Source organism: Lepeophtheirus salmonis, chromosome 7 (assembly GCF_016086655.4).
Source record: "Lepeophtheirus salmonis chromosome 7, UVic_Lsal_1.4, whole genome shotgun sequence".
Taxonomy (NCBI): Eukaryota; Metazoa; Arthropoda; class Copepoda; order Siphonostomatoida; family Caligidae; genus Lepeophtheirus; species Lepeophtheirus salmonis.
In genome coordinates this window covers 29,411,734-29,426,350 of record NC_052137.2, presented here as the reverse complement: position 1 = coordinate 29,426,350, position 14,617 = coordinate 29,411,734, and the positions used below count along the sequence as shown (strand labels likewise).

The 14,617-nt window shown below is 34.2% G+C and overlaps 1 protein-coding gene across 8 annotated transcripts in view; it reads left to right on the top strand.

The window, feature by feature from the left end:
* Positions 1-14,617, top strand: part of ckn (CRK like proto-oncogene, adaptor protein) — a 115,118-nt gene that overhangs the window by 84,756 nt on the left and 15,745 nt on the right. For 5 of the 8 annotated variants that reach the window (XM_040716295.2, XM_071889859.1, XM_071889861.1 and 2 more), the window contains one exon: positions 12,184-12,366. The exons of 1 other annotated variant lie outside the window; for it this stretch is intronic. In XM_040716295.2, the coding sequence (XP_040572229.1) occupies positions 12,192-12,366 (175 nt within the window). In that variant the 5' untranslated portion in view covers positions 12,184-12,191. Of the gene's footprint in view, positions 1-11,106; positions 12,110-12,183; positions 12,367-14,617 lie in introns of those variants that run through there. 2 more of the 8 variants (XM_040716292.2, XM_040716293.2) reach the window with 2 other exon arrangements.

Sequence of the window (14,617 nt, the reverse complement as noted above, 5' to 3'; positions counted from 1 at the left end):
TTTATTAATACATATGTTTATATTTAATATATATTATGTACGTTAGGGTGGAGCTGTTGCACCTCAACTTTATCCAAACAGACTTAATTTTTTTTATTCTGTATATGGATCGAATGATTATATCTATGCAATTGCGTTGAAGTATATTTATATTTAGTATAAGTTATTGGAAAAAATTACAAAAACTATAAAAATCAATTTTTTGGATCTTTGAATATAATTTTTTTTTTTTTTTACAAGATATCTATTAAAGATAAAAATTAAAAGTCCACCTATAGAAATAGCGCATATATCAAGTTAAAATGAATAACATATGATTGTTTATACCGGGTGGTACATTGAAATTTGAACTCTAACTAATTTATTAATTAATAAAGAGCATTTTTTTGTAAAAAATTCCTATTTAGTTATATTAATGCATAGCCAATTAGTTACAAAACAGAACAAATCTGAGCTCTCTAGTTTAAGTACAAGTCGAGAAAATTGCACTTGAACCAGATCGACGAATTTCCATTTCTTGCCGCTGGGCGTCTCCAGGATATGTCTACGCTGTCAGCAAGTCCGAAACGTAAAATTGGATCAAGAGGAGTTAAAGAAAACAGCTCAGGCCAATCTCCTCAAGTCCCATGCAAGAGATCTCTGGGTTGACCCCAATACTGTCTAGAGAGTAATCAGAAAAGTGGATGGAAATATCCTTGTGATGGTGGAGATCCCACTTTTGATACCAGTAATGAAAGAACTCCCATGTCCTTCGTTGCAAGACTCTTTTACACCACCCAAAGCCTGTATGTCAAGGGTAAGGCCTGCAGTGTCCGTAATCCAAACACAGATGCCTTTAATGGTACTGTCAACCAGCACTCGGACACCATAACAGAGGCCTACCTACGCAGCGGTTGCCAGGACTTTTCCCACCACCTGGAAGCCAACCTTAAGGATTAAGTAAGCTCAGACCCATATCTATTTAGGGAATTAATTTGGTTGAAATTCTATTCTTAATTAATACATTTTATAGGGTCGAAGTTTAAAATTCAAATTGTTCAGGTATTAATGGACCACTCTGTAGGTAGATGAAGTACATAAATATTGTCGTTTGTTCCTATTTTTGGTAATAAATAGTAATTTTTAAAAACAATGATGTACCCCTGTGAAAAATTTACAAGCCCGGAATACCACAAAATATAAACTACTTATAAACTTGTTATATGTACGTAGTTATTTGATTGGCTTAGATTCTAAGGGAAACCTATTATACAATACCGTTTTACCGTTCCAATCAGAAACAAAGACACAAAGCACTTTACGGAATATGTTAAATAGATTGGTTGGTTCTGGAATTGAAATTGTGTACCACCCTTAGAAAAGTCAGTCTGTTATAAATCATTTTCAGACTACACAAGAAGAGAAATACTATGAAATTTGTCTTTTAAAAGTATATTTTACAAAAAAAAAAAAAAAAAATATCCCTAATATTTGTTTTCAATGTTTATTTGACTTATGGGACGTTGACATAGGTTAATACTCATGATTTGAACGCAAAATGCAAAATATGCATTTTAAGGTACAGCATTACATAGCCAAACGGTCTAGATACAAGACACCCTTTATTTACCTGACTGGTTGTTACTAGCGTATCCGGTGAGATCTGAATATAAGTAGTATCTTAAATCAAATGAAAGTTCTAAACTAAAGCTAAAATACTTGGATATCTTAACTCATCCTCCAAATTTGAATAAAAAGCTTGTAATTGACTCAAATATGCCTATGAAATATTGGCTTGTGTATGTATGAAGTAAAAAAAATATGTTATCGAAGACTTGATATAACTCCGTCTCCATATGTAGTTTTTGATACGAAAAATTGCCCTCCAGAATATTATTTATTAGAAAATTACTCTCCTGAAAATTGCCATCTGCAGAAAATTGCCCGCCATTAAACTACATTTATAGTTATTCATCTACAGATGCAGCTTACGCATCCAAGGATCTGTTGATAGGATTCCCATGTGCAGATGAGCGACAATAAAAAACCCTTTTTGTATTGTATAATCATGGAATCTCAACGCAGGGTTATATTCGTACTCTTCGACGAACAATGGTTCATTTCTATCAACGAATAATTCTTATTAACCCTTCGGGTGTGTTGTGAATTGCTCTTAAAGTAATCAAAATTGCTCGTCACAATGGAAGAATGAGAAATTAATAGATTTTATGGTTAAAAGGGGTCATATCAGAGCCCAATTCTATCTTTTAATCAAATAATTAGCTGAAACTAAAGCTAAAATTCTTGGGTATCTTAATGCATCCTGTTAATTTGAATAATAAGCCTATAATTGACACAAGTATGTCTTTGAAATATTGGCCTGTATTAAACAAATACAGGGTTGGGTGTCAAAAGTGAAATGGAGAGTTTGTTTTAAACAACTTCTATATATATATAATTTTTTTTTTTTTGGACAAGCAAATTATTTTAACAAAACATACAAATAAGGCCCTTGCAAACTTGTTTGCTCAATATGACCACCTTCAACGTCAATCACAGCCTTTACACTTCACTGAAAGGCCTTGCAGGATTTGATGACAAATCCCTCAGACAAGTTGTCCCACGCAGCCACTATGGCGGCCTTCAGTGAGTCCACATTTGGGTGGGGAGTTTTATTGGTTTTCCTCTCCAATGTAGCTACACATCTCTTTGCCTCTTTATTTCTCCAACCTCCTGACCTTCATGACTTCTGTCAGAAGTTGGTATGGGGTTCTTGTATATGAGGACAATCTCAAGTCACCCTTCACACCCTCCTGATGGTCCTAGCATCCACGTAGAAGTCGTTGTTGAGGTGTTTCTTTTTTATGGTGGGTGTCCTTCTTGATCTTCTTCTCCAAGCGGGACAGGAACTCTGGATCTCTCTTTTAATTGTACCCTCCATTTCTTGATTTCTACTCCCATCATTCTTCATCTTGGCCACCTCGAGAACCAGGGTCCTGGAGCACTTCACAGTGCCCATAATCTTCGACAATTTAACATCTAGGAGATCTGAGATACACCGCCTTTTTGTCACTCATAATGAAATGATGAAACCATGTTTAATATTGTTCCACAAAGTATGGCTGAACTGGAATGTGAAAAAAGTAATCACTAAACCTTCCTTTATCAATGAGAAAATTAACACTCTACATTTTGCTGCACAAAGTTATTTTCTTGATTTGTATTAAAGATTGTTTTAATGTTGATGTGCTACATAGGTATGTCAAATAAATTGCACATTTATCTGTGAAAATTCCAGAATTTGTGGGACACGAAGCTCACCCTAATATAGTTTTGACCCATCCCTCGATATTGTTAAATTTGTAAGTATTATCCGCGCATTCATCCCCTCTCATTCAAGACAGAGGGGAGTATGTGCATGGATAATGATTTGTCTTAATGGCACAACCAAATGTGTATATTATGTACCTACATGAGTCAAATGGTTGATAATATGTACTATGTACTGTAGGTGGAGCAGAATACTTTGGGATTTATATTATTATGTATATATAATGACTAAGATTACGTCTACTATTATTGAAGAGGGTGTAAAATAAGGGCAAATATAATCATTATAATATTTGTTCGTGCCCTCATAATATTATGTTCCTATCCTTGTGTTTTTCTCATAGTCCTTTCTGTTTTGTGTGTGTAATATTTTATATTTTATATATGTATTTATTCAATCATTCTAATGGGAGTTAAAGCAAATTGTTTGAGAAGATTTGAGATGACTTATTAGCATGCTAGGATCCCCTCAATGCCACCTACCCCTCTCAACATCAATCATTTTTCTCTATCCAAAAAGAGAAAGGAAAATAGCCCTAAAACTTTTTATCCACTCTCAACCTCGACTGAAAAAGAGGGAAATTTGAAAGAAACATATTGTAGCTAGCCTTCTGTATTTTCTTATTGCCAACTGTTAATTATTATGGATACATTGTATAAGTATAAAACAACAGCATATAGAGTTGAAATTAAATCCTCCCGACCTTAGAATAATAACATAGCCCTATGAAAAGTAAGGAAAATAATTAATGTAAAACCCATATGTCTTTTTCTTGCCTTCTCCTTGCACTCTTTTTTTTCTCTACAAAAATGGCATCCTTACTTGCAATACGTCTTTATCTTCTTCTTTTTTTATCCTGCAGCAACCTTTTATATGTAAAAGAAAAATAGAAAAAAAAGGCCCAAAATCAGTTGTCCTAGTTGGCCAATTCGTCCCAACTATGGAGTTATTATTCACTAATTGTTGGGAATTATTCACAGCATAAATGAGCTAATTCTAATTCAACCAATAAACATTCAGAACGCTGATTAGGAGAAAAGAAGCAGGAGAGTTGGCAATACTTTTATGTTACAGGCCGATCTAAATCGTTTGTATTTTCTAGCTGGCCCAGTTTTTATGGAAGCGGTCATCTCAAGAATGAATTTTCTTATACTTACCTGTTTTCATTATGTTTAACTCCTGAGTAGTGCACTTGTTTTTCTATTATAGTCAATACCTCATAAAAGACGGAGAGTAATCCTGAGGATATGCTATGGAGTTGTTAGCCCTTGTTGAACTCAGAGTAGACTTGAGGATCGAAATCAGAGTAATACTCGTCAATGTCCTTGTTTATTTCCTTCTCCCCTCTGTCCTTTGTCAAGGCCTGATTTAGCTTATCTAATGAAACGCCATGACAGCTAAGCTGTTTTTTTAAACAAAAATAATCTAAATAAACTTCTTAGCACATCAAAATATTCTTTAAACTGTCAGGGTTGGTTATCGTTTTTTTTTTTTTTTTTTTTTTTCCTGGCAAATAAACACGATTTTCATCACTACAAATGATTCATAGATATTTCTTCCAAAAAGTATGTGTATTTTATATATAGCACGATGATTCAGTACTGGAATCTTTACCTCTTTACAATTACAACGAAACACTTTTTCATATCTTTTTTTCCCTCGCTGTATTTCTTTGTTTTTATACATGTATAAGCAAGGACACCTATAATATTGACTTCTAGATAACTTCAACTAGACAACTTGTAAATAGTTGTAGAGAGAACCTCCTTTGCTATATTGCCATCCAATGTATGTTTATTCCTTGTATACAATTTCTTTTGTCAAAAAACAGCGGTCAAATTCCTTTTTATTGAATAATTGCTCCAATTTTGTGTGTGTCTTGTTTCTTCAAGGTACATAAAATGGCAAAAGACCTTGCAGATCATGTTAATACTTATCAGAATCATGGCCTTCATTTTATTATGCGAGACAACTACATATATAGCCTGTCATCAAAGAAACAAGCTTGAATGTAATGTGAATTACATTTGCATTCTTCCACAGATATTCGTCAATTGCGCTTAAAGTAGCGATTCAAGAATGAGTAATTAATAGTTTTAATTGAAATATAAGTACCTTAAATCGAGGTTCTAAACTACAGCTAAATTTATTGAGTAGCTTAACTTATCCAACAAATTTGATTAATAAGCCTATAATGGACTCAAATATATATATGACACATCGGAAAGGATGATGTAAAAAATTATCCTTTTTTACTTTTATTCAAAATTGTTCTTATGTTGATATATCGCATATGTATTATGTCATCGTCGTGTGTCTTATAAAATTTGCCCTTTGAGGCGGCTTTGATCTTCCGATTGTCTTATTATTAGAGTTGTAAATCCTAAGCATTTTTGAGTGTGTGAGTTTTCTTGTTAAGAACCTGACAAGTGTTTTATATTTTCTATACCTGTTATCCTTATTCCTTCATTTTTGAGGTGATAAATTCTAAGTATAATGTATAGCTGCGAGTGAGTGAGCCAATGAAAAACAGAGAGTGATATTAATGATTTTTAGGGAGATATAAGAAGTGTTGTGAGGGTCTTTATTTAGGACCGTGCTACGGTCCAGTCCCATTCAGTCCAGTCCCACTTTTCGGTCCTTAAAGAAAGTAAACTTGGTACATCACTACGTCATCAAGGGTGTTTTTCCTTTTTTTAAATTATTTTGTTATATACGAGAGTGATCTGAAAAGTTTCCGACCTCAACGTGTAGATGACAACACAAAAAAAATAAAAGGTAGTTACATCTACTATTATGATAATCACTTCACAGTTACTCACCAAAGCAGTTGATGTAACAGCCGTTTGAGTGAGTTGATATGACTGTTTTTGCGAAAATCGAAAAAATTGAGAATCGACATATATATCATTAAATATTTGTTGTTTTTGAAATTGTAACCTTTAAACAGATTTACAAAATAGCAAACATATAAAAACTTGTGTTAAAATTTGACGGGTTTAAGTCGATCAAAACCGGAGTAATTAAGTCAAAACAAAAAATGTCTCGTGAACAATTATTTTGCATTGAAAAAATAAACCGATTACTATTTGGTCGGGTTACAGAGATGGGATCATTACTAGGAAAAGTGTGTAGATTTACGAGGAGACAATGTGCAAAAATAAATTTTTGTACGCGGAGTATAATTCAGGATCAAAAACGAAGTAATTTCTGTCTATGTCCTTCCTTGAAACTGAGTAGAACTTGCGTTTATTTCCTTCATATCACAGCTGCTTGTATCTAATAACAATATCATGACAGCGAAGCTACTTCTCCTTTCAAACATTCTTTAAATAGGACGGGTAACCATGTTAGGGATTTATCAGTCCTAAATTTTATGCAACCATTTAAGTCGGACGCAAACGCTGTCTCATAGAACAATCTTTGCTAAATTACTTCATTATATATATACAGGGAGCGGGGATCAGATTGTCGCCTACTTTAAACCTTGATAACTTGAAGACGACATTATCAAATAAAACCCCGGTTACCAAATAGGAAAGCTATTCTCGTCAGCTGACGATACGTAGTTCAGTTAGCATCATGCCGTCATCATATGACGAGATAAAGAGCTATAAGTGGAGCGAGGAGCTTTCGAGGTCCGCCGTAGTCATGGCATTGGTTAATAATGGAGGTGAAATCTCCAATTCAACGATTGCTTCAACCTTAGGAGTGAATTTACGGACTGTTCAGCGTATCCGTAAGAAGCTAGAGGACACCTGGGATGTTTATGTCACCATAAAGAGGGCACTTAAGGAGGAGGGCGCCGACAGGAAGGTCAGGGACACCGACTTTGTCAACAAGGTGAAGAAGATTTGAATGTCATGGCGAGGGATCTGGGCTGCCATGAGAAAACAATAAGGACTCAGCACCCTGCCATGTGTCCTAAATATCCATGCAGTGGTTAACCGAGAACTGTTATGACGTCGTAACCAAAGATTTGTGGCCTCCTCACTCTCCCGACCTTAATCCTTTGGACTATTTTGTCTGGGGCTATGTCAAGAGACATGCCAACATACATCCCCATAGTACCAAGGCCAGCCTGATGGACTCCATCAAGGAGGTATTCGGCAACATGAGATGGCTAGAAGAGCCTGCGGCCGGTTCAGAGGCCGTATTGAGGCCTTTATTGATGCCAACGGTGATTATATCGAATGAATGGCTACTCTATATCTATATGCTCGTCATAGTTTTGATTTTCAATAAAAAAGGTATATTTTGTGTTGTTTTTTGTAGGAAAATATTTTGGCGACAATTTGATTCCCGCTCCCTGTATATACCTGTGGCGTCAACATAAATTTAAAAAAAATCAATTTAATTCCCTATAATGTTAATTTTTAATTATTTTCGTTACATACCCATAATGCTCTCGCAATTGCTTAATAATAACTATGTCTCTCTACTGTGCTTTGATTAAAAAATGAACAGTACTGAATTGTTATTAATTATATATTATGTATAAATATATTGTATATCCATGCAGTGATTTAATGGGCCTAGATTGTTCTCCATATTATGTGTGCTGTTACTACTCATGTGTGAACAAAAAAGGATTTACGTAATAGTCATAGTGTTTTACTCGTTTATGTCATTTCAATTTTGCGTGTTCTTTATTTTGAATATTACACATTATATGTATGTAGCTGTTGTTATTTTCATATATTGTAAGGAACGACAATATGTGATGAATTGCGTTGGATGACAAGTTTTTATGGTGGGTAACTGCATGGCCAAATAGGAACACTTTTTTCCATTTGTTCAGTAAGCGAAACAAGGCTGATAATACTTGAGGTTGTCGTCACAAATAATTATAAATGCTCACAAGGATCCATTGGCTACAAAATTATGACGCCCCGTCCGCTCTTAAACTATAAAAAAACGCGTCCAAATTGGCTCCATGAGTAGAACAAACTTTGATTAATAACGTCATCAAAGATATCTTTTTGTCTCTCTGTTTTTATGAATTTATAAAAAGAGTTAACATAAATAGTGCTCCATGATATAAATTATAAACATATCTTTATCTAAGAAATAATATTGTCGTCGTGTTGATTAACTATTGTAGGCGTGTCCATATAGCATCGAGCGTGTATACAGGATGCACTGTATATCGTGTTCCCTGATGTATATGATATGTATATTTTTAAAAAAAAGAAATAATAAGGTAGTTGTACGAATGAAATATTGGAGGCGTGTGCATGTATAATAAAGGCACGTTTTCTTCTTGAATTTTATTTCAAATTTTCCGACTGACATCCAATTGTCCGAATCTAATAAAAAATGATTTTTATTTATTAAAAATATTTTGGCCTTTCTTATAAAAAATATATATTTATTTATTTTTTATAGAAAACAGGGTTTTATTTTATTCTTAGCCTTCTTGTGACCTTTTTAATAAATTTGGTCCATATTTCATTTCATAACTGTCTTTTTTTTAGAGAGTAATATTTCTTTAAAAAAATCAATTTTTATTCAGTATACCATCATTATTTTTTTAGAAGCAACATTAATTTTTTTCCCTAATCATAACTATTTGGTGGTTCTTACTTTGAGCTCGATCGAGCCCCAGGGGTTCGGTGAGTCCTTCTTCATAGGTTTGGTGGAGATCACGGTACACATCCAACTCATGATTTGTCATGACACTTCAATAGACCAATTAAGAAGGGTTCGGTGAATGTTTATATGACAATGACTGGATTGAGTACCTCCAACAAGGCATTAGATAATTAATCCAAAATGTCCAAGTGACATCCTATTTTTTTTTACTGATCGCCTGTCAAAAAAATGTACATCATTGTTACATTTATATATAGATAAATGTATCAGGGATTTTAATGCAGGTTTGAAGTTGGTATTTAGATAATGCATATTATAGAGTTGCATCATGCGACAATAAGGTTTTTTATAGTCACTCATGTTACTGCCTTGGAAACAGAGAGGGTTTTTTTTTCTTTCATTTTTTGAACAATGAACATTATCATTGCTTAATGGTATCATGTGCGTACAGGGTGACCCATAAGTCTTAGTACAACTTCAAGAGCCATGAAAGTACACATATATTTATTTCTTGAAACTTCTTTTTACACCATTGCAATCAACGTGAAACTTCCTTGAAAATGAGTTACTGTTCATTCCACATCTTGCGGCAACTACAGCTCTCAGACGCTTCGGAAGTGTTTTACACACTGCATCGATGATATCCTCCGACAAGTTGTCCCATGTATGCGCTAAAGCTGCCTTCAAGTCATCACCACGAGGGGAATGGTCTCGTTGCTCCGACAGTACCCGATCGTTGTGGCTGTTGTAAGCTAACTCCACGGTGATGATTTTCTCGTAAGTACAAATAATTGAAACATGCGTACAAGAATTGAAGATTTTCAGAAGAACCTTCGCTTGGGTCAGCCTATTGGCCATTGTGGCCGTGCTGAGAAGTTGCCGCTATTGTAGATGATACCATTTTATCCTTTGGTCCTTCTTGATCACCCTACGCATTGTTTCTCGAGACAAACCATCTTCATTAGCCATATTTCCCATAGAGCGTTTTTTTTTGCGGTTGATCTTCGACCTCGTTGGCTCGCTCAACCTGCGTCACCCGGTATATACACATTTTGATTCAAACAAGGATTTAAAGAAGTGCCTCTCTACATAATAAAGTTGTTTATCCAATTTTAAATCTTTGAGCTGGAGACTATGAGTCAAGTCGCGGTTATTTTCACGTGATCCAAACTTTCAGTTTTAATGAGTCTTAAGGGTGACTCATCCCAAAGTTATGTGACTGAATTCGCAGCTCCTCTACAAATATTGTAGCAGTGATTCCCAACCTTTTCATCACTTCAGAGCACTAGGCTTTTTTTTTTTTTTGAAGAAACATTTAACTTTGAGTGAATATTTGGATTTTATTTTGAACTTTCTTTTATTAGAAGAGACCATTTCTTGATGAGCTCACTGAGTCCTAGACGATGCACTTTGTAGCCCTGGTTGGGAATACTTTCATTTGCACTGACGTCCGGAGGGGAGGCTTTCTTATCCAAAAATTTAGAAATATAAAAATCTATTTGTCTTTACTAAAAAAAGGTCATTTTTACAAATTTAATAACTTCCCAAAAAAATTGTACTTATAAATCTTTCAAAAAAGGTTTTTTTGTCAAATTGAATAAGACTTTATATGTATATATTAATAAAATGTCCGGTTTTTAAAGTGGTAAGTTGATTTTCAAAGTATATAAATCACTTAAAATACCAAAAAAAAAAATCTAATTTGACTCATTTCAAATTATTCAACCATTCTTTAATTCGATAGTGATTGGACCAATTCTTTTCTTTTGTTTCAAATATGACAAAATGGCGACACTCGCATAGATATTCCATTAATTTGTGTTTGTGAGTCTTTAAGGAAAATGTCATTTGCCATTATGACATGAAATGACTCGCCAAAATCCCTCATTTCCGGTCTTTATTATTGACGAGTGTCCTGTTATTATCTATTTGTGTTTGCAACTTATTGGTTGTGAACGTTCAGCGACTTTATTTTACCTTACGGAAGAGATATATTCAATGTATAGTCATTATCATATCTATACTAACGTTCCTTCTTGGGGGTAAAAAATTAGAGACTGTTGTTTTTTAACGGATTTAAAACGACCTTTATGTAACGTTGCCCCTTCAATTTACTTAATGGGGGTTTCGCATGATTTCTTTCCTTCTCTTTTGGCTTTGCAATATTCCTCTCTCTTTCGTTTATTTTAATTTATGATATCAGTTGTAATGGAAATTACATTATAATATGTTTAAAAGGGATATTATCTGACTATGAATGTTGCAAGGAGTAATAACTTTTATAGAAGTGAACATAGTTAGTACCCAATGTTATGTTGTGTACATTTTTTAAGAGTACATACTTTAATGAGTGAGGGGCGTGCGTGTGTGTAGGGTAATAGGAGAAGACGCCGAGTCGTTTTTATTTTACATACTGCAAACATAACATTACATACTATTGGGTTAGAAACGAGGCTGCCTTGCTCATTTTTGTGTGTGTATGGGACGTTATTTTTTTCTTTTCCTCCTTGGTGTATTAGTGAGTGAAGGTAGTGCGCGCTTCTTCTCACTGGTGCTGTTGAACACCTGGAAGAGCGGGAAGACCAGTTGTAGTGTAGAGTTCCCCAAGTGTGGTGCTACGTTTCTGTGTTGTTCGATGTTTTGATTTTATGTGTTAACCCCCCCTACATTGTGATCTTGCTCTCAAGATGCAGCTTTTACTCAATTCAGCTACATTGCCTCGAAAGTGGGCCTCTTCTTTTAAGAAGAAGTCATCATCCAATTCTTCTAAACCACCACCTGGACCCTCTCCCAGAAAAAGCCTTGTTCGATCATCCTCTTTTAGCCATCCTCGGCACCGTCCACCAGCTGACGAGGGAGAAGTTTTTAAAATCCCAATCGCTCCCGTACCCACCAATATTCGCCTCAAAAACAGTTCCGACTCCCTTTCTACATTTCAAAACTCCCCATGGAAGAGCAAGTCCTTCTCGGACTTAAAGTCCCAGAGAGACACAGTTAAAATGAGGGTGGGTCGACGCCCACCCTCAATTGCTCCGCCACCTCCGCCTGTGAGGAACAGTAGTTGCAGCTTGCCTTCAAGGAGTATATCATATGATTCTCTCGTTCAACCCCCACCTCCACCTCCCTCCACAGCATCCATTCTGAACAAAAACCTTAGGTCCACATCCTGGAGAAATATCTTTGCAGCGAGCTCAAATTCTAATTGTGTGTCTTTAATTCTTTCATTAATTATCATTACTTTTCAACTAAATTCTAATGATGGTTTAATTATTTTTCAGTCGGGGGAATGAACCGTAATCATCGTCTGAGTCAAGGACCCAAAAAAGTGAACCCTCCATCTGTACCCCAAGTTAAATATCCACGTTCTTCGTGTTCGAGCTTTGGCAGTGATCAAAACTGTCCGGAAGAGGCTGAGATTGACGCCTTTGCTCCAAATCGACGTCTTTCAGAGGAACGAATAGGTAAGTTTTTTATTCATTTATATGACCACAATTATTTTTAGACAATTCATAATAGTGATTTTGAACGTGATGAGCAATGCTCCCCCCCTCCCACCTCATTTGTATTGCATTTATGATCATTTTCTATGCCCAATTCTTAGAAGAGAGATTATATCGAAGGTACAAAAAAAAAAAACTGCATGCACACGATTGCATCACATATCCAAATCCATCTTTGATTCATTGTGAGTTTTCTTTATTTTTGTTACTTTAAATCCTCTTAACTACTTTAAGGAGAGATTATTACATCACAAACACCTCTCTTTAATACAAACATAATGAACTTCACTCCCTCTTAGGGAGGGGAAAGTCTTTTTAATTCATTATCTAGTATTTGGTAGTCTCTTACTTAGGTGTGGCCTTTCTCCTAATAAATACTTTTACTGTACTTAAATAAATGATTGTACTTGACTATTGCATTATCAATATTAAAAAAGTCAAAAGTAACTATTTCTCGAAATTTGTATCACCTCTTCCTATCCTTCTTGTTTGGAAGAGTGTATTTGTACTTTTTTTGAACGGAAATGTCTACAGCACAACACGTATTCAACCTATGATAATATTATTACAATCATATTTGTTGATGAATGGTCTAGATTACTATTTTTTGTTAATGTATATAATATATACATATATACTCTAAGTAGCGTATATTTTTTTGTGTAAAGTGAAAATGACTTTGTTAATTATGCTAAATCATTGTAAAAATGTATATTTTTTGCTTAATTATGAAGAAATATACACATCCTGTTACTTTGGTATACATTTATGTTTTTACGTGTTTGCAATTTATAGTTATATGGACAACATGCAAACCTCTTCTCTCCTTACGGATGACCAGTGATGAACGTATTTTAAAAGACACCTCATAAAAATTGGGCTCAGAGCTAATGTGTAGCTAGTCAAAATGAGATTTTAACTTTGATTATTCCATATTTGACAAGGGATAGATTTAAGAGAACTTTAATATATAAATGTATAATTTATTGAGTCGTAGCCTTAATTATATCTCGCAATTTTCCTCTTTCTAACAGAAACAGAAAAAGTTCCGAAACATAGTTGGTAGTCATTTGTGTTTTGGTCTGTAAATCATAGATCGGTCTTATTAGTTTTGTATTGGTCGTTATTTAGGACCAGGGACTAGGCAGGTCCTTCAGGGTTTTTAGCTTATCTTACAGGAAAAATGTTTTTCTTATATCCGGATTTGACTGTAATAAAAATACGCTTATAGTTTTACGTTCTCTTAGATACATATTTTTTAGTACATAAAATAATCATATATAAGAAACATGAAGTAAAAAGTCTTCATAAAATCAACTTTTTCTTGCGTTATTTTGATATCAACCTCATACGAATTCGTGAAAATGAAGAATTCACTTGAGGATTTTTCCTTTTTATATGTGCAAATCGTAAGCTGACTCAACATATTTTTTTTTTGGCTTTATGTTTCTCCTTAAATTAATTTTACATTGCTTTGTAATCAATAAGGAAATGTATTATTTAGCCTCTCCGAAAAACACTTTCGCTTTTAAGATATACATACTAAAATTCTCCATCAACTGTCAAAAACAGGATCTCATCAAACACGCATTGCTTTGTAATAGGGGGTTTCAAAATATACTAAATATATAAAAGTTTAGTTTTTTAAAATATACTATGAATATAAGAAAAATCCGAAGATAGTCAACTTTTCATCTGAAAATTAGCAGTTTCCTCATTTTGGCTCAATAAACCATTTACCTTTTTAAGAAAAACTCCAAATACGGACAGTTAAGGACAGGTCCCAAGGACCGATCCTAAAACTGGACAAAAATAGTATGAATAAATAAAGTACAACACACTCTAGGTCTGAGACTTAATACGGTCCAGTTTCGGTATGTACCGATCTCAAAGTGTAAATTGGCCTTGATTGGTCTATTGTGTGATATTTAAAAAAATATATATATATACAAATATAGTGAAATTTGGGTCTACGATCTAAATTTCCGGATTGGTTCAGAAAAAATCAGTTTAGTAAGATCATTTCTAAAATACAAAATTCGGTCTCATCTTTAGTTGCCGGCCAGTTCTTCCCAAGTTTATAATTATTATTCAGAAAAAAAAAGATTTTAGAAGTAAAAAATTTCATTACTTTATTTAAAAAAAAAAAAAAAAAAAAAAAATCACTCGGGCCAAGTGTGCAATTTAAATTTCAATGTGACAATGAATTAAT